The sequence below is a fragment of the Orbicella franksi genome, chromosome 3 (assembly GCF_964199315.1).
Source record: "Orbicella franksi chromosome 3, jaOrbFran1.1, whole genome shotgun sequence".
Taxonomy (NCBI): Eukaryota; Metazoa; Cnidaria; class Anthozoa; order Scleractinia; family Merulinidae; genus Orbicella; species Orbicella franksi.
Genome location: NC_138147.1, coordinates 13,618,973 through 13,641,186, shown reverse-complemented (window position 1 = coordinate 13,641,186; position 22,214 = coordinate 13,618,973). Strand labels below are relative to the sequence as shown.

General features: G+C 38.3%; 2 protein-coding genes and 1 pseudogene across 3 annotated transcripts in view; 2 read left to right on the top strand and 1 right to left on the bottom strand.

The window, feature by feature from the left end:
* LOC145481372 (uncharacterized) overlaps positions 1-22,214 on the bottom strand; it is a 130,674-nt pseudogene that overhangs the window by 28,563 nt on the left and 79,897 nt on the right. The window lies entirely within an intron of this gene.
* Positions 59-6,019, top strand: LOC145481375 (flavin reductase (NADPH)-like). Its single transcript, XM_081459859.1, has 4 exons — positions 59-288; positions 1,328-1,501; positions 2,348-2,538; positions 2,995-6,019. The coding sequence occupies exons 1-4, from the start codon at positions 146-148 to the stop codon at positions 3,153-3,155; spliced, it is 669 nt and encodes a 222-aa protein (XP_081315985.1). The 5' UTR covers positions 59-145; the 3' UTR covers positions 3,156-6,019.
* On the top strand, positions 9,353-21,820 carry LOC145481366 (uncharacterized). Its single transcript, XM_081459850.1, has 16 exons — positions 9,353-9,475; positions 12,098-12,218; positions 12,487-12,584; positions 12,960-13,101; positions 13,707-13,888; positions 14,476-14,647; positions 15,009-15,190; positions 15,853-16,009; positions 16,252-16,385; positions 16,510-16,663; positions 16,931-17,112; positions 17,708-17,852; positions 18,318-18,499; positions 18,937-19,108; positions 19,810-19,953; positions 20,510-21,820. Exons 1-16 carry the CDS (start codon positions 9,459-9,461, stop codon positions 20,771-20,773), a joined length of 2,448 nt encoding a protein of 815 aa, XP_081315976.1. The 5' UTR covers positions 9,353-9,458; the 3' UTR covers positions 20,774-21,820.

Here is a 22,214-nt window from a genome sequence, read left to right as displayed (position 1 = left end):
GCACGAATCGCTAATTATCATGCAAAACAAACAGCTCAGCAGAACGTGTTGTTGTGATCAGTTCATCATGCATATTCATACATGGTTGGGTTATATACTGTTGAGTCGTATAATTTTTACTCATACGTGTTAACGTTGTTGAATCATGGCGGAGACAGAATTACTCTTTCCTAAGCTGGTTGTCCTCGGCGCATCAGGAAAAACTGGACATCAAGTGGTGCAACAGGCTCTCAAAAAAGGTCACTCTGTCACAGCTGTTGTAAGAAGCCCAGAGAAATTTTATATCAAGTAGGTGTCTTGTTTCGTAGGACTTCGTTTGTACCTATGGCCTACCTGTGTTATTTCTACTTAAAAAGCGCAATGTTTTTTTCCGTCATCCGTTTCTCGACACCTCCATTTCTGCTTAAGTGTAACGTTTTACTGGCAATATCCAAAGGGACGTGTTGCTCTATATCGTGATATTTGGAGATAGAAGTGGCAGTGTGTACATTTATTCACGTTGTAAGGGTTCGTAACAATTGCAAATACTGCATATTAATTGCCAGCCGAAATGCAGTTCAATGCAAGCCAAGGTGTCCTTAACTGTTAAAGAAGTGTTCGTAAGAATTTTCAAACCACAATTCCCAGTTTAAACTGTTATCTGTTAGTTTTCGAGTCAATAGCAACGAAAAGTGCAACTCACAACGCAAATCAGCAGAAATAAGGTATTGCAAAGTAGAGTCGTTTGCATACGTCAAGGCTATTTTAAGCCGGTTTCGTCAAAGGAAGGTAAACAAATAGTGCTATTGTTATTCAATGCAATACGTGAATTTAACCTTTCTTATGACGCTGCATTGCTACATATACCTAAACGACGTAATGCTCCAAAATAAGAGACTATTTCGTTGCTTTATGTTTATTTGCGACATTGTTCATAGTGTGAATTTAATCAAGTTATGAAAAACGCTAACAAAAAACAATTGTATCTAACCTAAAAAATACATAGAAATACTGAATTTGCGGCTGCTGTTCATGAATATTTTTAAGGTAGCAGAAGAGCTGCCGATAATTCGGGATGTATGCCAATGGCTCAGCGAAAAGGTATTTGGTTAACCCCAATGTCTCTAGACTACGAGTAGTCCCTCTTTCGCTCAGTCCGTCGTGCTTGACGCGAAAGAAAACCGCGAGAATAAAATGACCGCGCGAATTCCTGGGGGCGAGGAGTGCGCGAAAGGATTTAGCGCGGCCATTTTTTTCTCGCGGTTTTCTTTCGCGTCACGCACGACGGACTAAGCGAAAGAGGGACTACTCGTAGTCTACAGTGTCTCAATGATTTTTGCTTTCACAGGGATACAAATCTTAACGTAGTTCAGGGAGATGTGTTTGATCCAGAGTCCTTAGTTCAAGTTCTTGAAGGCAAGAATGCTGTGCTTTCATGTCTGGGATTTCAAAATGGAACATTCTTCACACCAACAACTCTTTACTCCAAGTCAATGACATCCATAACAACAGCAATGGAAAAGTAATTAAATTTCTTATCATAGGTTTGAGTTTGATGTTTTCATATTAGCTCTCTTATTAAACAATTCACGTTATACTGGCCCGAACAAACGCTCAGTCAGTCATTTCCTTATTTGAAGAACCCCTTTAAAACGCCCAGCCGGTTCATACGGCCAGTTTCTTCTGGCTCGTCGGTTGCCAGATAAACGGGTTTCCACTTAGACTACGAGTAGTCCCTCTTTCGCTTAGTCCGTCGTGCTTGACGCGAAAGAAAACCGCGAAAAAAAAATGACCGCGCGAAATCCTGGGGGCGAGGAGTGCGCGATTCCAACGCTTCAATTTGCTCTGGTACCGCTTCGATTTGCTCCGGTTCCAAAACATTCCTGCAAGACGTCACACGTATCTCGAATGCTGACAAGACGTTGTCAACGCTCCTAACAAAAGCCAATCATATTTTTGCGTTGTGAGAGCAACGCATAATTCAAACTCTTGGGCTTAGGCGGTAGTCCCTCCTTTCGCACGCTCCTCGCCTCCAGGATTTCGCGCGGCCATTTTTGTCTCGCGTTTTTCTTTCGCGTCACGTACGACGGACTTAGCGAAAGAGGGACTACTCTTAGTCTAGTGTCCACTGTACTTCTAGGTGAGGAGAGGCACTATGAAAGCTGAGGCGGTCGGCAAAGTATTTCTTTTCATCCCGACTTTAACTAGATAAACCGGACTGACTAAAGAAAAATGCATCGTTTTGAGATTGGTAATTAATAGAATCCAATGCATGAGATGGTGGTGATGACAAGAGTTTAATGTCGCACCGTTTCTGCACGTTGCGAAAAATCATCTCACTCTTGTTGTTCGGTTTGGTTTCCACTAGGTCAGGCGTGGAGAGGCTTCTTTGCCTTACTGGTGTTTATACTCAGAAAGATCCGTCAAATCCCATATGGATGGACTGGCTAGTACGACCATTAGCACGATCGTTTATGCCTGATATGGCACTAATGGAGAACATCGTTATGAAGTCGAACCTTTGTTACACTATTGTGAGACCTCCTTGCTTGTCTGAAGGTACCAGACAATTGTATTTGCAGCGATGTTAACAATTATTCTTCTACATTGCTTGGCGTGTCGCCTGATTGGGGTGTAAGTGAAAGGAGGAGGGGTGGGGGGTGGGGTGACACTTTAAATCCCAGCGATACTTCATACAGACGGTTTCTGTGACGTATACCGCATTGCTGGGTGAAGGAATCAACCATTAAAGAAGTAAAATTCTTCACCGCAAAAGTTACAACTGAAACGTATCTATAATGATTTTATTCAATGACGGCTTCACCATGTACTCATTATAGTCATTTTATTTTATTTCCTATTCGTCATTTACATTTGTTGAATGATTAACAAATTGCGGACTATCCAACCTAACAAGGCCGCAAAGCAACGTTATACAATTTTTCTCCTGAGATTAAATAAGTTAGAATTCGATTTGCATCACAAAGCTCTAAGTTAATGTGTGCCAATTTGCAGAACCCATAACCGCCAATTATCTGTTAGCTGAAGGACAGTCTGTGCCAGAGGGTTACGGAACAGTTCCACGAGCTGATGTGGCTCACTTTATGTTGGCATCATTGCAGACCAAAGAGTGGGCCAAGAAGGGCGTGGCAATTGATGCCAAGAAGAAACAGTGAATCAAGTCTTAATCTACGACATATTAATATTGAGTTATAATTTTACATGGTTGTTTTAGTAAGTAATTCAAAAAAGATGAATGTACACATCTTTACGAGACTATAATTTATAGTTATCTAAATATATTTCTTTTCATTTCACTTAGGATACAATTTAACATGTATGTGAGGAAATAAGAGAAAATGTGAAGATATTATATTATGTCAGGAGCCATAATCGGGGACGGAGACCGTAAGCGCGCGCCATTTCAAGTATTGGGGTTGTCCCCATGATATGGGACAATAATTCTATTTTTAGAACAAATTGCGCCATCACCTGCGGCACACGCGCGTACATGCTGCGAGGATTTTTGCGGATGTCGCGCGGGGGAAATGGCGTCCGAAATTCCCGAAATTTTTCATGTTTTTGACCCACAACTCAACGCGTTTACGTCTGTTGGAATTTTGCTTACGTATTTTCGTCGTAAGCTGCTCCAGTTTGAGTGAAGTAAGACAGTGTCGAATTTAGTTATGTTCCGCTGTAAGCTTATATATATCGCTGACCAAATTGTGTTCCGACGGATGCTTCTTTTACATGAGGTGTACATTACTCCACTTTAAATTTCACATATGTTGAAGATTAACAGCTTTTCCATTACACAGCAAAAAACTAGCTGGATATATTTAGATATAGCAGAGCTTCAGGACTTCATAGTTTGCTAGCTCCTCTTGCCACACGCTTGCAAGGAATTTGTCAGTCTATCGCGACCGAAAAGTAAAACAAAATAATTCCTAGTTTGAGTTTCGCTTGAATTGTAAGCAGCGCTTGATGTTTCATCAAGGCGTAATAACTTTACGTCCGTAGATACTTCTCAGTTTTATTCGTGCAAAAATCCAGTAAATTCTCTGTTGTCGATGAATGAGAGCGCCCGCCGATGCGTGTTTTGTGCAGCCAGTAAACATGACAAATTGCACCGAAGTTCCATCGCACTGTCGTGTGAGAGCGTACATCGAACTCAAACAATAGCTCTATAGTTTTTCAATGTGTTTAAGATTGATAAATGTTTGAGAACATATTAAGCTTAGCTGAAAATATGTGAATAAAGCAGAAATAATCACCAAAGTTACGATGACGCTTTCTTTAATCAACTTGGAATAATGATTTCGATTTTGTTGATCGAGTTATCAAAACTCCTTGTCTATTTTCATTTTTGCAGTGTAAAACTTCACTATGCTTATGTTGAAGAAACACACATGATGTTAGTAGCCTTTTTTGCGTTCGTGAAATTTGTTGCAGCATCTCAGCACAAAAGATAACGAAAGAAATCTTTGTCAAGATTTGTTGACAATTGAAAACATCGACTCGGACTTGAAAGTGCACGAGCTGCACTATGCAAATGAGCTAATTGTACGCGTCAGACTTTCCTTTCACTGAACTTTTGCAAACTCACCAAACAAGCAGAAACAATAAGAAACCATCAAAACAGGTTTTGGTAATGATTAACCATTGTCTGAGAAACTCACAAATTAACTCGATACCAGAGTAGAGAGTTTTCTTGCTATATTCTTAAGTCAGAACAAACGCAAAAACATACGCGTAAGCTTACAACTAGCGTGAGCAGATCTTATTATTCATTTCCAGCGCGAGATTAAAGTCTTGTTTTCTACCATGAAAAACCCACCTTTTCCGTTAGTTCAGAGCATAAAACTACATATAAGTGCCTTGGTTCGTATTCCCTGCCTTATTCCCTGCCATCGCTGTGAAAAATGCGCAAGAGAATCTCTCAACTCTCACCATTTGATCACGCAACGTGACAACATCCACGCGAGAGCCCCGGACATGTGCGTGAATCCGCGCGGATATATGACGTCAGGATGGCGCAATTTGTTCTAAAAATAGAAAAATTGTCCCATATCATAGGTGCGCGCGGATCCCAAGACTTACGGTCTCCGTCCCCGATTATGGCTCCTGATTATGTCTAACACCAAGACTTGTGAACAATTTGAGGCTTTGAGAGAAAATGAATAATGTTTTCGTCTCCTGGTTGAGTTGTATCGGGTTGTCAAAACGATTTTGTATTACAGTGCCCAGAAAGAATCCCGAAACTCTTAGAGAAACGAAGAGTGGTTCGAAAATGCGGGAGTTCGGTTGGAACATTGGGGGAAGATGACAGTGAAACAAATCCAAGAGAAGCGACTTTTTGTTCGACTTATCGAGGAGTTTAAGAGATCAGGATTCCACGCGTATTACTACAATCATTGTTTTATTGTTATTTTCTGGGACACTGGAATCATAGACGCTGTTAATGAGAACATTTTTAAACTCTAACAGTTACATTATAAAGGACATACCAAGCTAAAGCTAGAGTAAATAATAAAAATATGCCTATTCGATATGATTCGATGTGAGTGCTAACTTTCACTCTCGTTCGTTTGTTTCTCATCATTGATACTTTCGCGAACGTTTCTAAGAACGTGAAATGCGTTTTGGAGCACTCGCTCCAGCTACTTCGTTTTTCATTTTCCGAAATTCCTCTAGTGTTTCTTTGTCGATATAAGAACACGAAAATGTCCTGTATTTCTAAAGTCAAATACAAAACACCGCTCATTTGGTGTTGTATCGTGAGCTAAAAAAAATGTCTGTTAAGGAATATATTGGAAAATATACAATCCATTCCCTTTTGTCTTTAGTTGGTTGAAATATGCACGTTTATATTGTGGGTTAATTTAGGTTAATAGCCGTTAAGTTATTGATATTTAAGCAATAGAGCACTTTTTCGTGTTCACATAGCTTCCTGTAAACACGAGAAGGGTTGGGAGAATTCGAGACAGTTATGCAAAGCCCGCTCGACAACGTCTCGGGTTGGCATAACTCTCGGGGATTCTCCCCCCTCCCCCCCCCCCCTCGAGTGTTTAGAGGAGGCTAGGAAAACATGGAAAAAGTACTCTATTGCTTTTACAAAATAATTCTCAAAAATACGTGCGAATCTTAAACGTCACAACCTTGTTTACATACTTTCATCTAAACACACCTATCGACCAATGAGAACGCGCGTACTAGCTCAGTTATTTTATAATTACAAATCGCGTCATAAATTGTAAAGATAACACATATCTCTCGTTCAGTGTTCATACCATACCACACCACACCACACCACACGCCGTGCTTTACGTCACACTATCCCATACCTTACCACACCATACTACAGTGTATGTCATTAATTTAGTTTAATTAATGACCTTAGATCCCATGAGCCTCCTGTAGCTCAGTGGTGGAGCATCTGGACTAGAGATCGGAGCACCTTTTCTGAGTATGCCTGTGTCAAAGACATAACGTCACCTTCTGTTTAATTTTTTTTTAGAAAACGTAAATAAACTAAGCTCATTGAAATGAACTGGGGTATTTTTCCATCGATTGGCATGAAAGAAATCCTCCGTTGTCCTATATTTGCTCTCAAGCTTAGTTCATGCATATCTGGTTCCGTAACCATGTTGGTTCCTGGCATGTTGAAATAGCCATTTATCACCAAGGGAAGACTGCCCTAATTCCGGTGTGTCACAATGTCTTTCAAAAAGCACTGAAACAAATATATTTAAACCCCAGTGAGGAGAATTTCTGACTGATATCAAGGGCAAGGATCTAGTAAAGTGCTCATTTTATTTTCTCAATTGAAAGTCTACGTAAAAAAGGAAGTTCTCCGAAAAAAAAATTAACGCGCTAAACATGGATTTGTTCTTATGATTATTTTTAAATTCTACATTTAATTACGATAACAATAATGACTTTATTATCTTGTCAATTACATCTAGCAGTGGAGAATCCCTACTGCTAATAGGGGACACCTAACTAGAACTATCTAAAAACAATATACAGAAAGGTCCTACAAGAGAAATTAAAATTATGAGTTACAAAGATGACAGCCACTACATCCATCTAGGATGTTGCCTAGATCTAGCCTCCGTACTTGGGTCTTAAACTGCTTGAGATTTATCGCCGATCTTTCTTAATTGATGCACCCCTACAGGTGATCAGGAAAGCGACAGAGAGAAGACAACAACAGAGTCTTCTCTTTGCAACAGAGAGAAGATTAGTGCGTGTGGTGTGCCAAAATGGTGGCTAATTCGAGCGTTTTTGAAAAAAAAAAAACACACAAAAATTCACGTTTAGTTCAAATTAAATTTATTTTCATAGAAAATCCTGTTTTGGATGTGGAATTTTAGATGACAAAAAAACTATGGGCACTTTAAGAAAGGGTAAACATGTTTAACGAGTCTACCTTGCTACGTGTATGGAGGAACACATGTAGAAGTTTGGGAGATCTTTAAAAGTTGTGGAAAAACTAGCCTCAGGCAAGTATTTCCACAGTCTTCCACAAATTTCCAAAGTATTTTATAACTCTGTAAAACACGGGGATGTAAAAACATGTACCGTGTTTCTATCGAGTTTTAGTATAGATCTACTCGCGTTCTATAACGAATGCCGTTCTCTGATTGGCTACGCTACTCACTACCTGTTCTGTGATAGATAGTGAGTAGCGTAGAGTGTCCCCTTGTTGACAAAATGACGGCCGATTCTTGGAGTTTTCGGACTGTCTGTGAAGAGGATTTAGATGAAGTTTTGAACGACTAGTAGATTTAAACTAAAACATTTAGATTATTCGATAGTTGACTCGGCTGCGCCCTCGTCAACTATCACGCGTTATAGTTCGCCACTAAATATTCTCCGATTCTTATTGGCTTAAACTGATGGGTGACGTGATAGTGTTTATCCGCGGAGAGACACTCTCAGCCTATAGTGCCCGTCCGAGGAAAATACCCGGATGGATAGTACTCATCCGTGAAAATTTTTCTGTAAACAAGCGGGATTATAGAAGATAAACATTTGAAATCGTATTAAGTGGGTTTTTGTCTATTTTCTTTTTCAAATTTTACACTTGGCTGTCACGGCTTTCATCTAAAAAAGTTGAAAATAATTCAAGATGATTTTTGAACTGCCTCGCGGAAGAAAATTTAGTGGTGAATAATAAAGACAATAGAGTGTTTATGTCTCGGAACTGTCGGTCTGATAGTTGCCTCTTGTAAATTTGATGTTCTTAAAACTGGCATATTTGCCCTCGAAGCTTCGCTTCTCGGGCAAATATTAAGAACATCAAATTTCCGCGGGGCAACTATCAGCCGATAGTTCCTCGACAGAAACACTATTTTTTAGATAGAAATCTCGAGCTCATAATCTAATTGTTTAATAGAACACGATTTTGAACGAGTTAGCTCGCGTATTTTCTTTAAGACTGTTTTCTAATTCTTTTTGGAAAACTGCGCAGAAAAGGAAGGAACATCACTCGATTATTTTGATTTTCTAAAGGTAAATTTTCTTAGCTTATGCATTGATTAGTACGGCTTCCTTCGCAAGCTTTCTTACAGGGGGTTTTCTAATAAGCTTTGCTGTACAGACGGAAAGGTGAAACAGGTCATTTTGACCTTTTCTCCCGCTGTGCCAGTGGATGTCTCAGGATTCGCACTTATGGCACGTCTTGTGCGCCAATGGCTCCTATAGGGCCATTGTACTGAAAGACGTTTTTGACTTTTTCTGCTCTGCACGGAAGAATCTAAACACACAACGAGACATTAACAAAGCAGATAAATTACACTTTGTTTCTTGAAATTTATAGCAACGAGATACTGCCTATACCGTGCTATAGCAACATTAGCTGTTTGTAATAGATAAAAATCTGCTTACGATAAGATTTCTTGAATGTTGAATGTAGGTTTGAAGTCTTACATAGATATGTTTTTATGATATATTTTTCATTGAGACTAAACCACAGACTACAGTTATTTGACATGGCAAGCCTGGAGGTTCATTACACCTTAATTACTTCAAAACCCTGACCCTTCATTTCACGTCCATGTTCTTATATTATGATTTTGCTCACCGGTAACCAGTGCAATATTTAGGGTCCTTTTTTCCTTTCCATCTCAACTATTCTCTGTTTTGAGCAAATTAAGTCCGTGTAGTATTGTAACAAGACTGTTTTTCAAAGAATTTGAATTGTTCCAGAATAAATCAACTTGAAGTTAAAAGACTTAACAGATGGCTGCTATTGTCTTTTTGTAATAGTTCATTAAAGCATTTCTTTTGTGTTTTTGTGATAAAAATAAAGCCAGAGAAAATATATGCATTTTTGGAGTTCCATCAAATGTCATTAATATAACTGCGTTGTATAGCAAAGTTGTTGTTTCGCTAAATGTTTGTTATTCGCTTGTTTTCCTGCCTTTGGTAGACGTTCGACCCGTGAAAATATTGTTGCTTAAATTCGCACAGATATGCCTTCCAAGAGTGGGTAAGTCTAAGATTCTCCACTATTAATTCGGTCTGCAAGCATGAACCGTGCACAACGGTACTTGAACTAACGTTTTTTGATGCACAAGCTTCTTATTTTGCCAGGACACTGCTGCAAGGAAACAGTTATCTCGACCCCTTGAGGTTTCGCTAACGGGGTATCGCTTTGAAGAAATAACGAATAATTTAACCATTCGTCTCAAGTGATAAACAGATAGACTTAAATCGAAACTGCTAGAAGTCTATGGGAACTGTAAAACAACTATATATTGCGTAATACTGACTTAACCGGCGTATTCGAGTTGTGTCAGTTTGGCCATAATGAGATTGCTTTTGTCACGATTTTCTCTTTGATTTTGTAATCTTGTATTCACTTATTCGTATTAGCACCAGTCACTTAATTGAACGAGTGTATCGCACACCAAACTCTTAAAATCAATATTTGGTCCATATTTGGTCACTAATCTTGTGAGAAGTGCATTAAGCCTTCCGTTGGCCTCAGTTCTTTTTCATTACACAGTCTCATGATCTAAGTTTTTAAACCTGTTTCCTGGCATTAACAAACTGCCTTGAAATGCAGGCCAACGGATAATTGTTCTCGCCCATTCCAATTGCGTGGTCAGAGCTTGGAATAATTTATAACGGGTTTTTAAAGAGAATATTTCAAATTGTGTGAAAACGTTCCTCAGCTTTACCATTTATTAAGGACAAGGTAATACCTTGAAATCAGAAGAAGGCTTGGTACATGATCGAAATCATGTTTACCCATTTTCCGTGGACAAGAAGGAATTCGTGATATGCCAACTTGCGTCAAACTCGAAATCAACTCGTTCATCCATAGAAACACAGAGAAACTGAAAGGTCGGACTGAAGCTGACATTCAAGCTTCAATGGTTACAAACATCGGAGTCATCTATCAGTGAAATCTGTAACAATCACTGATCGTATTTAATTTCTACCACTGAGTGGCCTCTCTAAGTTTCTTTTTGCTGATCGTATTCCTTTTTTTTTTTTATCACTAAGTGGTCTCGCTAAGTTTGTTTTTGCCACACGGGGAGCTTTTATAGGGATCCAAACACCGAACATTGGCAAACTTATGCAAACTACTTTTGTTCAAGCAAAACAGTAATGAAACTACAGCACGCAATTTTTGTCTTTGTTAGTAGACATTAACGCCTCCTGTGAACACTGTCATTCAACTCAATGAATATAATTGAGCTTACTAACATAACTACTTGCATCGATAAAGTCGATGAACATTGCAAAAAACGAACTTCTTTGACGGCAGCACTGGATCCCATGAAAGTTTTCGTCTCAATTCTATAAACGTTCTGTATCTAAGAGCACTTTTACTAGGAATGACTACGAGAAACATGTAGAACAAGGTGCGTCCATGTTTATCCAAGTGAAGACAAACGACTTATTTAGTTGGCATTGTTTTATCAATTACTGAAAGTTGACGAGACGAAAATTTCCTTACAAAACCAAATGTAGGTCAAAATTTCAAGCTGTTTTTATTTTAAATACTTTTCTGTTTAATAAATCACTTGGTCGTTTGGGATGTTCGGTCACCTTATCTTTCGCCTCAACTTTCGAAATATGGACACAGGGTTTTTACTTCAGTCGTTCCCCAATTGTTCTTTTGTGGATAGCGGAAAGTTAATATATAAATTGACTCTTTCAGGTGGAAAAATTATGAATTGAACATAGCCAAATAAAGTAAGCCTGTGCCTCTACGTGAGATTTAAGGGAGTTTCTGTAAACGAGAAACTAGTATGTTTTTGCAAGGAGTGAAGAAGAAGAAGAATTAAAAGTTCCAGAAATCCCTTACTAATTACCTAACCCCTTGACTTCATTTCTTAATCTGTCTTAACGATAATTATTTGCTGGAGCTGCAATGCAACAAAGCAAAAGTTGACTCTAATGAGCTAGTTTTTGGTATTTTCTACTCAAGTGTGACAATCGTGTTTTGTTCTCCGATATCGAAACTGTATGTAATAATACAACGTTATAAAAGGAGTGCCGTTGTGGTCAAACTCCAATAAAACCAAAAAATATTGGTTTTACCTTAATTCTTATTTCTAGAGATATTAATTAGGTGAAAATTTACCGATGAAATAACAAGACTAGGTACACGATCGAGATCAGGTTTGTTTATCCATTCTCTGCGGACAAGAAGGAATCTGCAATATGCAGACTTGCGTCAAACTCAAATGAACTCTTTCATCCACAGAAACTTAAAGAAACAAAGGGATAAAAAGAACTATGTGCTAAATTACCAAATCTCACCTCGAGTACCGTTGGAACAAAACGCCAATTCAATTCAGAAAACTCATATTTATATTAATGTTTTGTGCTTGAGATTAACCGGGAAATTCACTGCCTTAGTCCACCTGTTGTCCGACTGAAGCCTTGGAGAGCAAACTTGTACCAAGTAGAAAAACAAACGAAAACAAATGGACCAGAGTAATCATCAATTAAAAATGATGCTCATTTTTGTAATCACCTATTTGAGAAGTAATTGTATAAGAATCCTTATATTCTCTTATTTCTTTTAGTTATTTCTCAATGTTTTCCTTTTCAAGATTTCACTCAGTGTTTATTTGCTTTCTTACTTACCCAGCGATATGAAGCAAGCTTACGAGGATCTAAGGGAACAGTTGTCCAAGTTAAGTCGTGCTCTGAAGATCCTTGAAACAAGAGCCTTGAAACAGACGTTTTCAACGAACGAACTTGCATCAAAAGTAAGTTACTGACAGATAATATACTTTTGTTATAATTGCACCCGTTTATTAATACTACAGAAAGCTTTTTTTTTTTTTTTTTTTTTACCTTTTTTACCTTTCAAGAGTTCTGGAAAAGTGACTACGAGTCCACAATCGGATTAATGCAGTCCAGTATTACATTACATATGATACCCTATGATCCATGTATGTAGTAAATATAAGGGCCAACGAAGACCAACAAGCCTTCACATTTCATGGTGAGTCAGCTTCATTTTACTTTTCGCAGGGCCGTAAAATCTCTTCACTCAGGACACATAAGACTGGAAGAGGTGATGAAGTTGCTCTAAAGAATAACCTCCCTGATGGCCTAGAAAAACTCGAAAGGTAGAAGAAACCTTTTTTTCCATGTAACTGTGATCCCATTTCTTTCTTATGTTTTCCTTTTCTATTTTCTTTCTCAATGTTCTATAAGCACAGACTTTGTTCAGCAGATTTAACAGGACAAAATTCTGGCCGGTATCATTTCCGTCCTTCTCAATCATACTATCCAAAAAAATGTTTGCGACCATACCTTTAGAGTTTGCGAAGTGTAGTTTAGCAGGACCGACACCTGGATCATACTTAAAATATCAATATGAGAACTTATAACATTTATTAATAAAATCAATATCAATTATGTAGAGGTCTTCTGAAAGACTTAGCCTTTAGTGTAAAGGAAACCGATGATAAACTGATCTCTCATTTAACTTTTGATTACAGGGCTTTGGAACTATTCAGAGAAATCCAGAAACAGAAGAATACCGGAGAGTCAAAGATTCAAGGAGCTTCAGTTGGAAGAAGAAGGAAATCCAAAAGGTGTATTCATTTCGACAAAATAGAAAGCGATATTACAAACTACAAGGTAAGATCCCTGATTTCCTGTCTCTATTGATTGATCCTTTAATTCCAGGGAATTGATTAATTTCTAACGTACTTTGCATTTGTGTAATAAGAAGGAATTATCCGGTGGACATGTCAAAAAGCCTCAGTTTTCGACAAGAGAAGGGGACGTACAAGTATAAAGCAGAGTTCTTAGTGTTGAGGTTTTACCTGTCAGAATGCATGCATGGTTGGATAGCTGGGTGAGATCAGCGGCTGCCATGATGCGCCATTTCCTGGAGACGTTCGAACCACCCCTCCTCCGCCCCGTATGAATTGTAAAACGCATTTCAACATTTGCAGATGGAAACTACGCCATATCAATTTACTATTACCATTATCACTACCATTGGAATGAAAGATCCGGCCATTCCCAAACAGCGTTTTGATTTATAACCAAGCTACCAGAGTGGCCTCTAATTAATAGGGAAGAATAAAACGTATTTTTTTTAAATACCGAATGTCAGTTAGCTTTAAAAAAAATGGAAACCTGTCTAACAGCAATTGTAACAGCAGCAACAAAGTGATTAACACTCTCGTTATACCATAATGAAGTTATGGATAGTTCTCTTTCCTCTGTTTTCTTAGAGCTTGATCAGCGAAATCTCAGCTCAAGCCGACACAGTTAATCAAGTCGTTAAGGTTGGCAATGCGAGCTTGCAGGAAGGACGAATACCCAAAAACAAAGAGGAGAAGACGAGACAGGAGCTCGCAGCAATAAGTATAAGATGGAATGTACTCTGCGGAGACGTCCTCAATACTTGCAGCAGGTAAAGACAGAGAGGGCAGTTGATGTAACTTAGACAACCAATAGGGGATTATTTTTGTAAAACAAAGTTGCGATGGGTCAGTTGTTAAGTGAAGAAACCTAGTCTTCTAAGAACTTTTGTGAGGCGAATTACTTGTAACTTTCGTTCAGACTGTCATCAGCAGATTTGCGTCAATGTCAGCTTGACATGTTTTTCTCCTTTTCCTGAGCTACATGTAAACTCAACTTAAGTTAGAGGTTTCAAGCGATTTTTGACGAGAATTCAAAGTAGTGGTCTCTTTGAATTGTTAACTTTGGTGAATCTTGTTTCACCCGGCAAAATCAACAGCGACATCTATATCTAGTTCCATAAACTCAAGAGAAAGGACGTCATTTTCGGCCTAGTTGTACAAGAGATAGTGCCAGGTTTAAGATATTTTTTTGTAAACCAATATGTAATTGTCGATGTTTCAAGTCTAAAGTAAAATCTTAAAAAAAGTTTATTGACATGCCGCTCTTAGATTAGTGCTAGGGTTCACTTACTTTCACGTATCTTATAGCCTCTTCACAGCTGAACAGTTGATTTCATCACCACATTCTTTTTTCTAGCATCGAGGCGTTCGTTTTGGAGATGCAAATGGAATATTCAAAGTTGAATCTGTGGCTAAGTAATTCTGAAGTCGCGGATTCGTGGCTGATGGAATACGAGCCTCACGCAGATAAACCAGAAAAGCTGGGAACGACGATTCGAGTGGTGAGGTTGCAGCTTCATGAAAACCAGGTATGCACTTCTAATCACGATGACTGCGTCTTCATCTAGAAATGCTTATCACGCCGGGTCAGCTGTCGGCCAAAAATAGACAATGGGTGACTTCTGTTGCTTTTTTGATCTGATGGAGCTCAAACTCTGCAATGTGATAGACAGTGCAAATCCAAACAAATGCACATTTTCTGTTTTTTTCTTATTCTAAGGTTTTTGGCAGGAAAATGACGTCGTCAAATTAACGGCAAAATTGATTTTCATTTACTGACTAAACTAATGCATGATTTAGAACGATTGTGTTAAAATAAATTCAAATATTAAAAAAATGATTGAAACGCTCTATTTTTTAAAAAGATACGAATATTTGTCTCCATTTTAGGGAGTGCTTGACAACTTTAGGAAATCTAAAACCAGATTGCAGAACATGTACGACATAGCAGTTGCACTCATGAAGAGCGGTCGGCTGGATGAGGAAGACGCGAACGAGTTGGAACGCGTCGTAAATGTCCTCGTAGCAAAATGGGAATCGATCGATAATCGGCTCAATGCAAGCCGGGACCGGTGAGATATGGAAGAAATAGAGTAGGCAGAAATAACTAAGAAAAAACAAACAACAGTACAATTTAAACTCGGAAATGGAGGTGGGTGGAGCTCAAAAAGTATGGGCCGCCATGATAAACGTCTATATTTTCTTGGCACTACTTAGAGTCTTTTAAAACGGAATTCACGTGCAAGAGAAATAGAGGATATAAAAAAACACCAAGTGAGCTTTAATCAGAGAACAGGAGTCGCCGCAAATACGCTTGTTTGACGACGTTCCAGCCATTCACTAGAGAAAGACAAGAAAGAAGCAACGACATCATTACTTTTATTTACATTTGACAATTTTCACTGAGTTGGTTGAGCTCTTTCATGCTGTGTAGCAGATTAATGGGGGAAGCTCTCAACCCTGTTTATGGGCTATTTTGTCTCTTATGCTGTAATTCCATTTCTTGCGCGGAATAATTGAGGTATTGTAAAAGACAGTGGAAAGAACTTACACCTTCACTTATTTCAATGTGTTCTTTTATCATACCAACTAATATAAGGTTTCTGAAAGAAACTGACTTCTTTGAAGCGGCTGAAGAACATTGAAGCCAGTTAAAAATACACAAAGACGTTTTAAGTTATCTAGATAATTTACTGTGGAGGGAAATAAACGATATTTTATTCATTTTTTGTAGGATTTACGCCGAGATTAACAGGTTAAGACAAAGAAAAGCGAAGCAGGGACACTCTATCCTTCGAAGATTTAGCTCAAAGAGAAATTCATCTTTTAGGAGAAAGAGATCAATGCGAAAGAAACGTGAAATGCAACAAAGAAAGGAAGCCAGCTCTCAGGTAGTCAAAAGTTTATACTTTCTTAATTAAACAAGGAACCCCATTGATAACCCTGTTTTCTGACCCACTATATTCTAATTATGTATAGTTACACGAAAGTAATTCTGCATGTCTTCCTTGTCAAAGATAAAGTTCCAGGTTAAAAATAAAAGTGAGAAAACTTCGGGCTGGACTCGTTTTGAAAGTTTTGCTATTTAGAAGCAACAAAATCCGCTAACCTCTTTTCGTTCATCACACTTCAGCCGACAGAAAGAAGACCTAAGGTGTCAGTGAAGGAAGTTGTTAGAAGCTCAGCGTCAGTGGATTTGAATGCTTCCCTGGATCCGATAAGTGTTGTTATGACAACAAATAAAGAGTCAGAGGAGGACAAATCAAGGTAACTTTGTCCCCTAGATAAACGTTCTAGCTAGGTCCTAAGCACTTCACTTTGACTGTAAAGGTATGACTGTGGTTTTACACTAGTTTATACGAGGGATCGTTGGTATATGTTGCACCAACAGGTTGGAGAAACAGAAAGCTGCTTTTGAATCCTTTGATTCGTCTCTTAAGTCATGTGAAAAGTGTCTTCACGATCTTGACGAGGAACAACTTCAGAAATTTTTAGCTGCTGGGTCAACTTGGAGCGAGCTCAACAAGCAGTTGGAGGGGATTATGGTGAGTCTGGGATTTTTTTACAAAAGACCTACAAAACGTGTCTTCTTGATTGATGTTAGCAATTAGTAAAAACGTGAGTCGATAAGACTGCATTTTTTTACAATCATGCTTGGATTTTCGTCCTTTGTACTGTAATCACAATTAAAACTTCTTGAGAATTTTGCTTTTCAACGCGACTACTGTAGCGATTTGAAATATGACAAAATGTTTTGTGTTAGAGTTAAAACTTGTTAGTGAAAAATTGAAAGTAGATTGTGTTCTTTTTAGACGTTCGAAGCGGAGTTGAAGAGATCAAGATCTGAATTTGAATCAGAAGTAGACAAGTTTGAGAAAGCTAAAGAAGAAGACTTGTTCAAGGACGCAGACTGTGAAATCCTGGAAAAGAGAGTGCAAGGCCTAAAGACCAGATGGGATGAGTTGATGGGAGATCACGTCGCTAACAAAGATCGGTAGGGGAAAACAAAGTCACTTACAGGCTTAGCTTGTGATATATATACTACAGAATAAGAACAGCTTTCGACTAACTGATCACTATTTAACTTGCTGTGTTCCGTGATTGGGTGAAACTGTTCATGCAACCTGGTCTTACCAATAAGAACAAGCACGTTTTGTTCAACAGTTGCGAAACGAAATTAAGCAATCGAATTAGATTTCTGACGTTTTCCTTCCTTTAATTGGTAACATTTTCTTTCCCCAAGTAACGCTGTTTGGACGGTTATGCAAAACCGGGAATACGAGTATAGCCTATTGCTTTTAAATGCTGTATGCCTAAACAGAATTAGTTTGCTCCTGGCTGGAAACAGAATGTATAGATGTATGCTGTGGTTGGTTAAGGCAGTGAACAAAATTTATGAACCAGTTACAGAGTTCGTCACCTGTTTTAGACAGTCGAAAGAAAACCTCTCACAGCCGGTAAAGGTATTATACTTTTGCATGGATGCAAAACTCACTAGAGATTTGAATTTCTCTTGATACTCTTGTTTCGAAGAATATTCGTTTGGTTGTTAATGAATATATTTTTCTTTTAATTATTATATATTGTAGTATCACTAAAGCCAGCATAGATCTTAATAACAAGTCGATGCAGGATATGAACAAGGAATTTGACAAAATTGAGAAGCAAATTAAAACACCCGAGATATACGACGATGAACGCCTGTCCTTGGAAGAAAATATACTCAAACAGAAGGTAAAGATAACGGCATATGTTCTCTTAACTTGTTACACTGTTTTTCCTTACACATCACTGGTCCCATTCTGGCCGTGTAAAGTATAAGGCCTCAGAACTACTGAAAAAAGTTCTGAAAAGTCTGAAAGACTATTGGAAAGTCGGCTGGAGTGTTAATACGTATATCTATGTGATTTGTTAGCTCTAATTTGTATTTAGGATCTATCGCAACCAGCTTTTCCTTCCTTTTGGAAGAGTCACCCCAATCTGTTAATTCTCTTTGTACAACGAGTGCATTGCCAACGCCGAGACAAGTAGCGGAAATGGAGAAATATCAAATAGTGGATGTTTACTGGATTTACCGCCAAAGAATCCCCCTGATTAATTAAAAATAATTAAATGTAACACTTAATGTGAAACTAAAAGGGCCAGAAGGATACCCAGGATTGAAACTTGAACCTTTTCATCATCTTTCTTCTCATTCAGAGACTGATGGAGGATCTAGACTCGTACAATGCCCCAATCAAGCAAGTGAATGCTACAACTAACAACTTGTTGGATAGAGGTTTGATAGACGAAGCAACGTTTGCAAAGGTTCACGAGGAAACGGGTGCTCTTATGGAAAGGCAAAGGAGGCTAAAGGGTTTAAGCAGGGAGAATGGCGACAGGTAAGTCTTAAAATTGCAGAAAGGTTTCACAGTAAGCTGGCGAAAAAATATTGGAAAGATTGCTAAATGAAAGTCTCAGTTTCCACCGTCCCAACACCTTGGGTTCAGTAGCACCCGACTTCCATGATTTTTTGAAGAAAGTGATTCGAAAACTTTATTGCGGTATTGGCTGCCACGGCTTCTTCAGGTATATTTTACTGAATTTTGAGAATGACAATGGATTTGTATGGACATCAATTCATTTAAAGTTCAAAGTATTCAAAGTATTTCACGATATACTGTTTTCAGTTTGGAAGATTTAAGGGCACCCGGGAGTGAAAGAATTTATTGAATATTTGTGTTTAGTCTCCTACTAGACATGTACGGCCAATACGAAGAAATCATTATGAAGAAAAAGGGACTTTGATGGTTAATCTGAAATTTCCATTTCTTTGTAGACTAGCAACTGAGCTTCTCGAGTTCAATCAGAGGGAAAATGAATCACCATTACCAGTTGAAGAAGAAACGATCCAGATAAGCGATGATTACAGCATGCTTGCTCAGTCCTTGGACGACTTGCTTGCAGATGATATATCTGATGAAGGATTTGCAGAACTAGACTCTTCCAGAGTAAGAACCTAGCTCAGTCTTTCGGAAAATCTGCTTTTTAATGCCTGCCTTTCACTCTTTCCTCTTTCGGGGTGAAACTAAAAGTTTAATTAAGACTAAATATAAGAAACAAAAGAAACATATCCATAGTGATAACATTTTACTTGTGATTCTTCCACTGACTCGAATTGAATATTATCAATTCACCAATCAAACATCACTCTATAAACCCACTTTCGATGGTTTTGAAAAGATGCTGCATTCAAAAAATCATCTTAAACAACATTCTCCATGTTTGTAACCAAACATTCCCCACATCATAAAGTACCGTTTTCTCGTCAGTGTCATTAAACAGTTGTGAACCATGCAACGTCTGGATTGAACGTTTGAAACGTAAACGAAACCAAACGCTTTTCCTAGAAAATGGTCTGACACTTACACAGCTTAGAGATCGAGGCTGTGTCACGTGGCATGGCTTCGTTTAAACAATTGGGAACCTATCTATTTAGGGAAATATTTTTATATAATAATGATTCCGAAGATATGATTGATCATCGCAGTTATATACACACATACTTTATTCCTTGATGGCCTGCTCAGTTAGTATCCAACTCCTTTGGATCTTAACCCTCTGAACTGCCGGTAAACTTATTCAGAATTTTTTTTTCACCCTTACCTGCAATATGAAACATTGTTATAGACCGTGGCCTATGTCTTTGCAGTCCTTTTTAGAATTGAAGATGACTGATTTTGATGCACACGTCCAGTCCATGAACAGTTGGATGAACGATACCGAGAAGTTAATAAATTCACTTCACGTGGGAATGGATCCCATTGAAGTTTCCAAGAGAGTTCAACAAATCAAGGTTGGTGAATTTTGTCCCTCACTTCTTCCCATTTCAAAGAGGTGATAGCACTTCGCCTCCAATAAAAATTAATCACCGATAAACACGTGGGACAGCTTATTAATTAAAAGGACTTCAAAACTTATCAAAAAACATTTTATTGTGCGTGAGGATTGTTGGTCTAAGAGTTAGTACCAAGGCGCTGGAAAGTACCCTTATCTTACCCAGAGTTTCCCAGGAAAACCTGGAAGACCTAGGGAGGCCACCCTGGGGGAATTTGCGATAGACTAAATCCTATTTGGAAGGAGTACGAATTTTTCTGGCTGCTTCATGCTACAGAAACTGGAGGCTTCAATACGCTGTTCTACATTTACCTTGCCTTGTAGGAGTTACCAGTCACCAAACAAATATTATTTAAAGATGTTATGCCCTCTTCAAGTTACCCATAAAAACTTTCAAAAAATGCTATATGTTGGTAAACTGTTTGACAAAAGATTCTCTTAGACAGCTGTAACAATTTGGTTCCGTTTTACATAAAGCTTGAAGTCTGACTGAATTTTTGTCATTTTGTCCTAAGATGCGTTGTGAAGAGATCGATAAAAAGGAACTTAAGATGAAACGTATAAATAAACTTGGCGAGGAAATAACTAGCGAGTCGCTCAACATGACGACTACTGAATCAGTTGAGGGAAGACTGGAAGTTCTGAACAAGAGATGGCATGACACAAAGGAGATGTTATGTGACTACAGCGACAAGGATGAAGATGAACGCGCCGAGTATGGAGTCTGTTGTTGTCTCCAAATGGTCAAAAAAGCGTTTCATGCTTGCTTTTACAGTTAATTGACGATAATTTATGACAGATAAAATATGCGCCTGATTTTTCAGAGCACAATTGATCGAGTTTTTTTTATTTTAGGAAAAGTACGAATTTTATTTCTGTTTGTAACGTTTACGTCCGATTTTTTTACGCTTTCGACTAGTGAAAAGCATTTTAAACAAGAGATATTTAAACCTAGAATGACTTTTAATTTTTGATAGCAGTATTGGCTGCCTTACAACTGGGTTGGTATTTTCTATGCAGAGAACTCTCAGTATGTCATCCATGTGCAAAGAAAGCTGGTCAGACAATCACATGTATAAAATTACTGGAAGAAAATTAGTTAATTAGTTTTATTTAAATATTAGAAAAGTTACAGTGTAAAAAGATACAATACTCTTAATATGACAAAATGGGAAAAAAGACAAACAAACCAGAATAATAAAGCACTATAGAAAAAATAGGGCGAAAGCAACCAAGCAATTAATATCCTCAGTTTTTTTACTGCACATAATGTTAAATCACACCTGTCGTGGTTACTCAAAGTAGGATTACGATAAGCGATATAGCCGAGGGATCTTCGGTCTCAAAATGTAAAATAAAATTAGTAGGTTAAAAGAATATACTCGGGCTAACTTTTAATTTCAGATTAGCGAAAATCCTGTAGAACCTCTCTGTTAATAAAACATCTAATGAAGGTGACACTGTTTCTTAACTTTGAATAAATACCGTTACGCGCGCCTTCTCGTCAGTTAGCACACAGGCACATGGCCTGCAAGGAATATATCATGCCAGGCTCGACAATTTTACTGAAATCCGGTGGAATTTTCCCAATCTTATTCCGTTACTTTACAGCACAGTGAAAATCCAGTTTAAAAACAGGGCGGAGTCGGTCGAGTTTGGATAGAACAAGGACTGACGCTTACCCAGTCGTTCGCACCATAGAAAATGGTCAAAATGAATCAAAAATTAAACATGCGATCGTTTAAAGCTTATCCTGATTGCGCTCCACACTCGACTAGCTTTTATCCCCAATCGCGCTCCACGGATTCCACGCTCAGCTCCCTCTAATCCCCTGGAAAAGCCTGTGAAATAGGAAGAAATAAGAAATCACAAAGTATTCACAGCTTGCTTTGTGGACGCTCTTTGGATTCGTCGACGCGTTATCTCATGGGTTTAAATGAATATGAATAAGCTGGCTTCGCGTGCGCAAAACCAGATCATAAAAGAGAATATATGTAACTGATGGCTCGCGTCTTAGAAAAGTTGAAGCAAATTCTGTCTATTATATTTTACGCTCCTGAAACGACGATGGAAATTTAGCTACTCGCGTGAATTCACTCCCATGCACGTTAGCTTTATGAATGTAAAATAGAATGGAGCAAATACGGACAACTTGCGTCTGCGAAAAAAGTCAAATGCTGCTCAACTTTGCTGCTTGCCTTTGCGGCTTCGCTGGCTAAA

Coding starts and splice junctions, on each gene's coding strand:
- LOC145481375 (XM_081459859.1), top strand. CDS start 146: ATGGCGGAGACAGAATTACTCTTTCCTAAGCTGGTTGTCCTCGGCGCA. Junction 289..1,327: donor CCAGAGAAATTTTATATCAA/GTAGGTGTCTTG, acceptor TTGCTTTCACAG/GGATACAAATCTTAACGTAG. Junction 2,539..2,994: donor ACCTCCTTGCTTGTCTGAAG/GTACCAGACAAT, acceptor GCCAATTTGCAG/AACCCATAACCGCCAATTAT.
- LOC145481366 (XM_081459850.1), top strand. Junction 17,113..17,707: donor CACGTCGCTAACAAAGATCG/GTAGGGGAAAAC, acceptor TATATATTGTAG/TATCACTAAAGCCAGCATAG. Junction 19,109..19,809: donor CAGAACTAGACTCTTCCAGA/GTAAGAACCTAG, acceptor ATGTCTTTGCAG/TCCTTTTTAGAATTGAAGAT.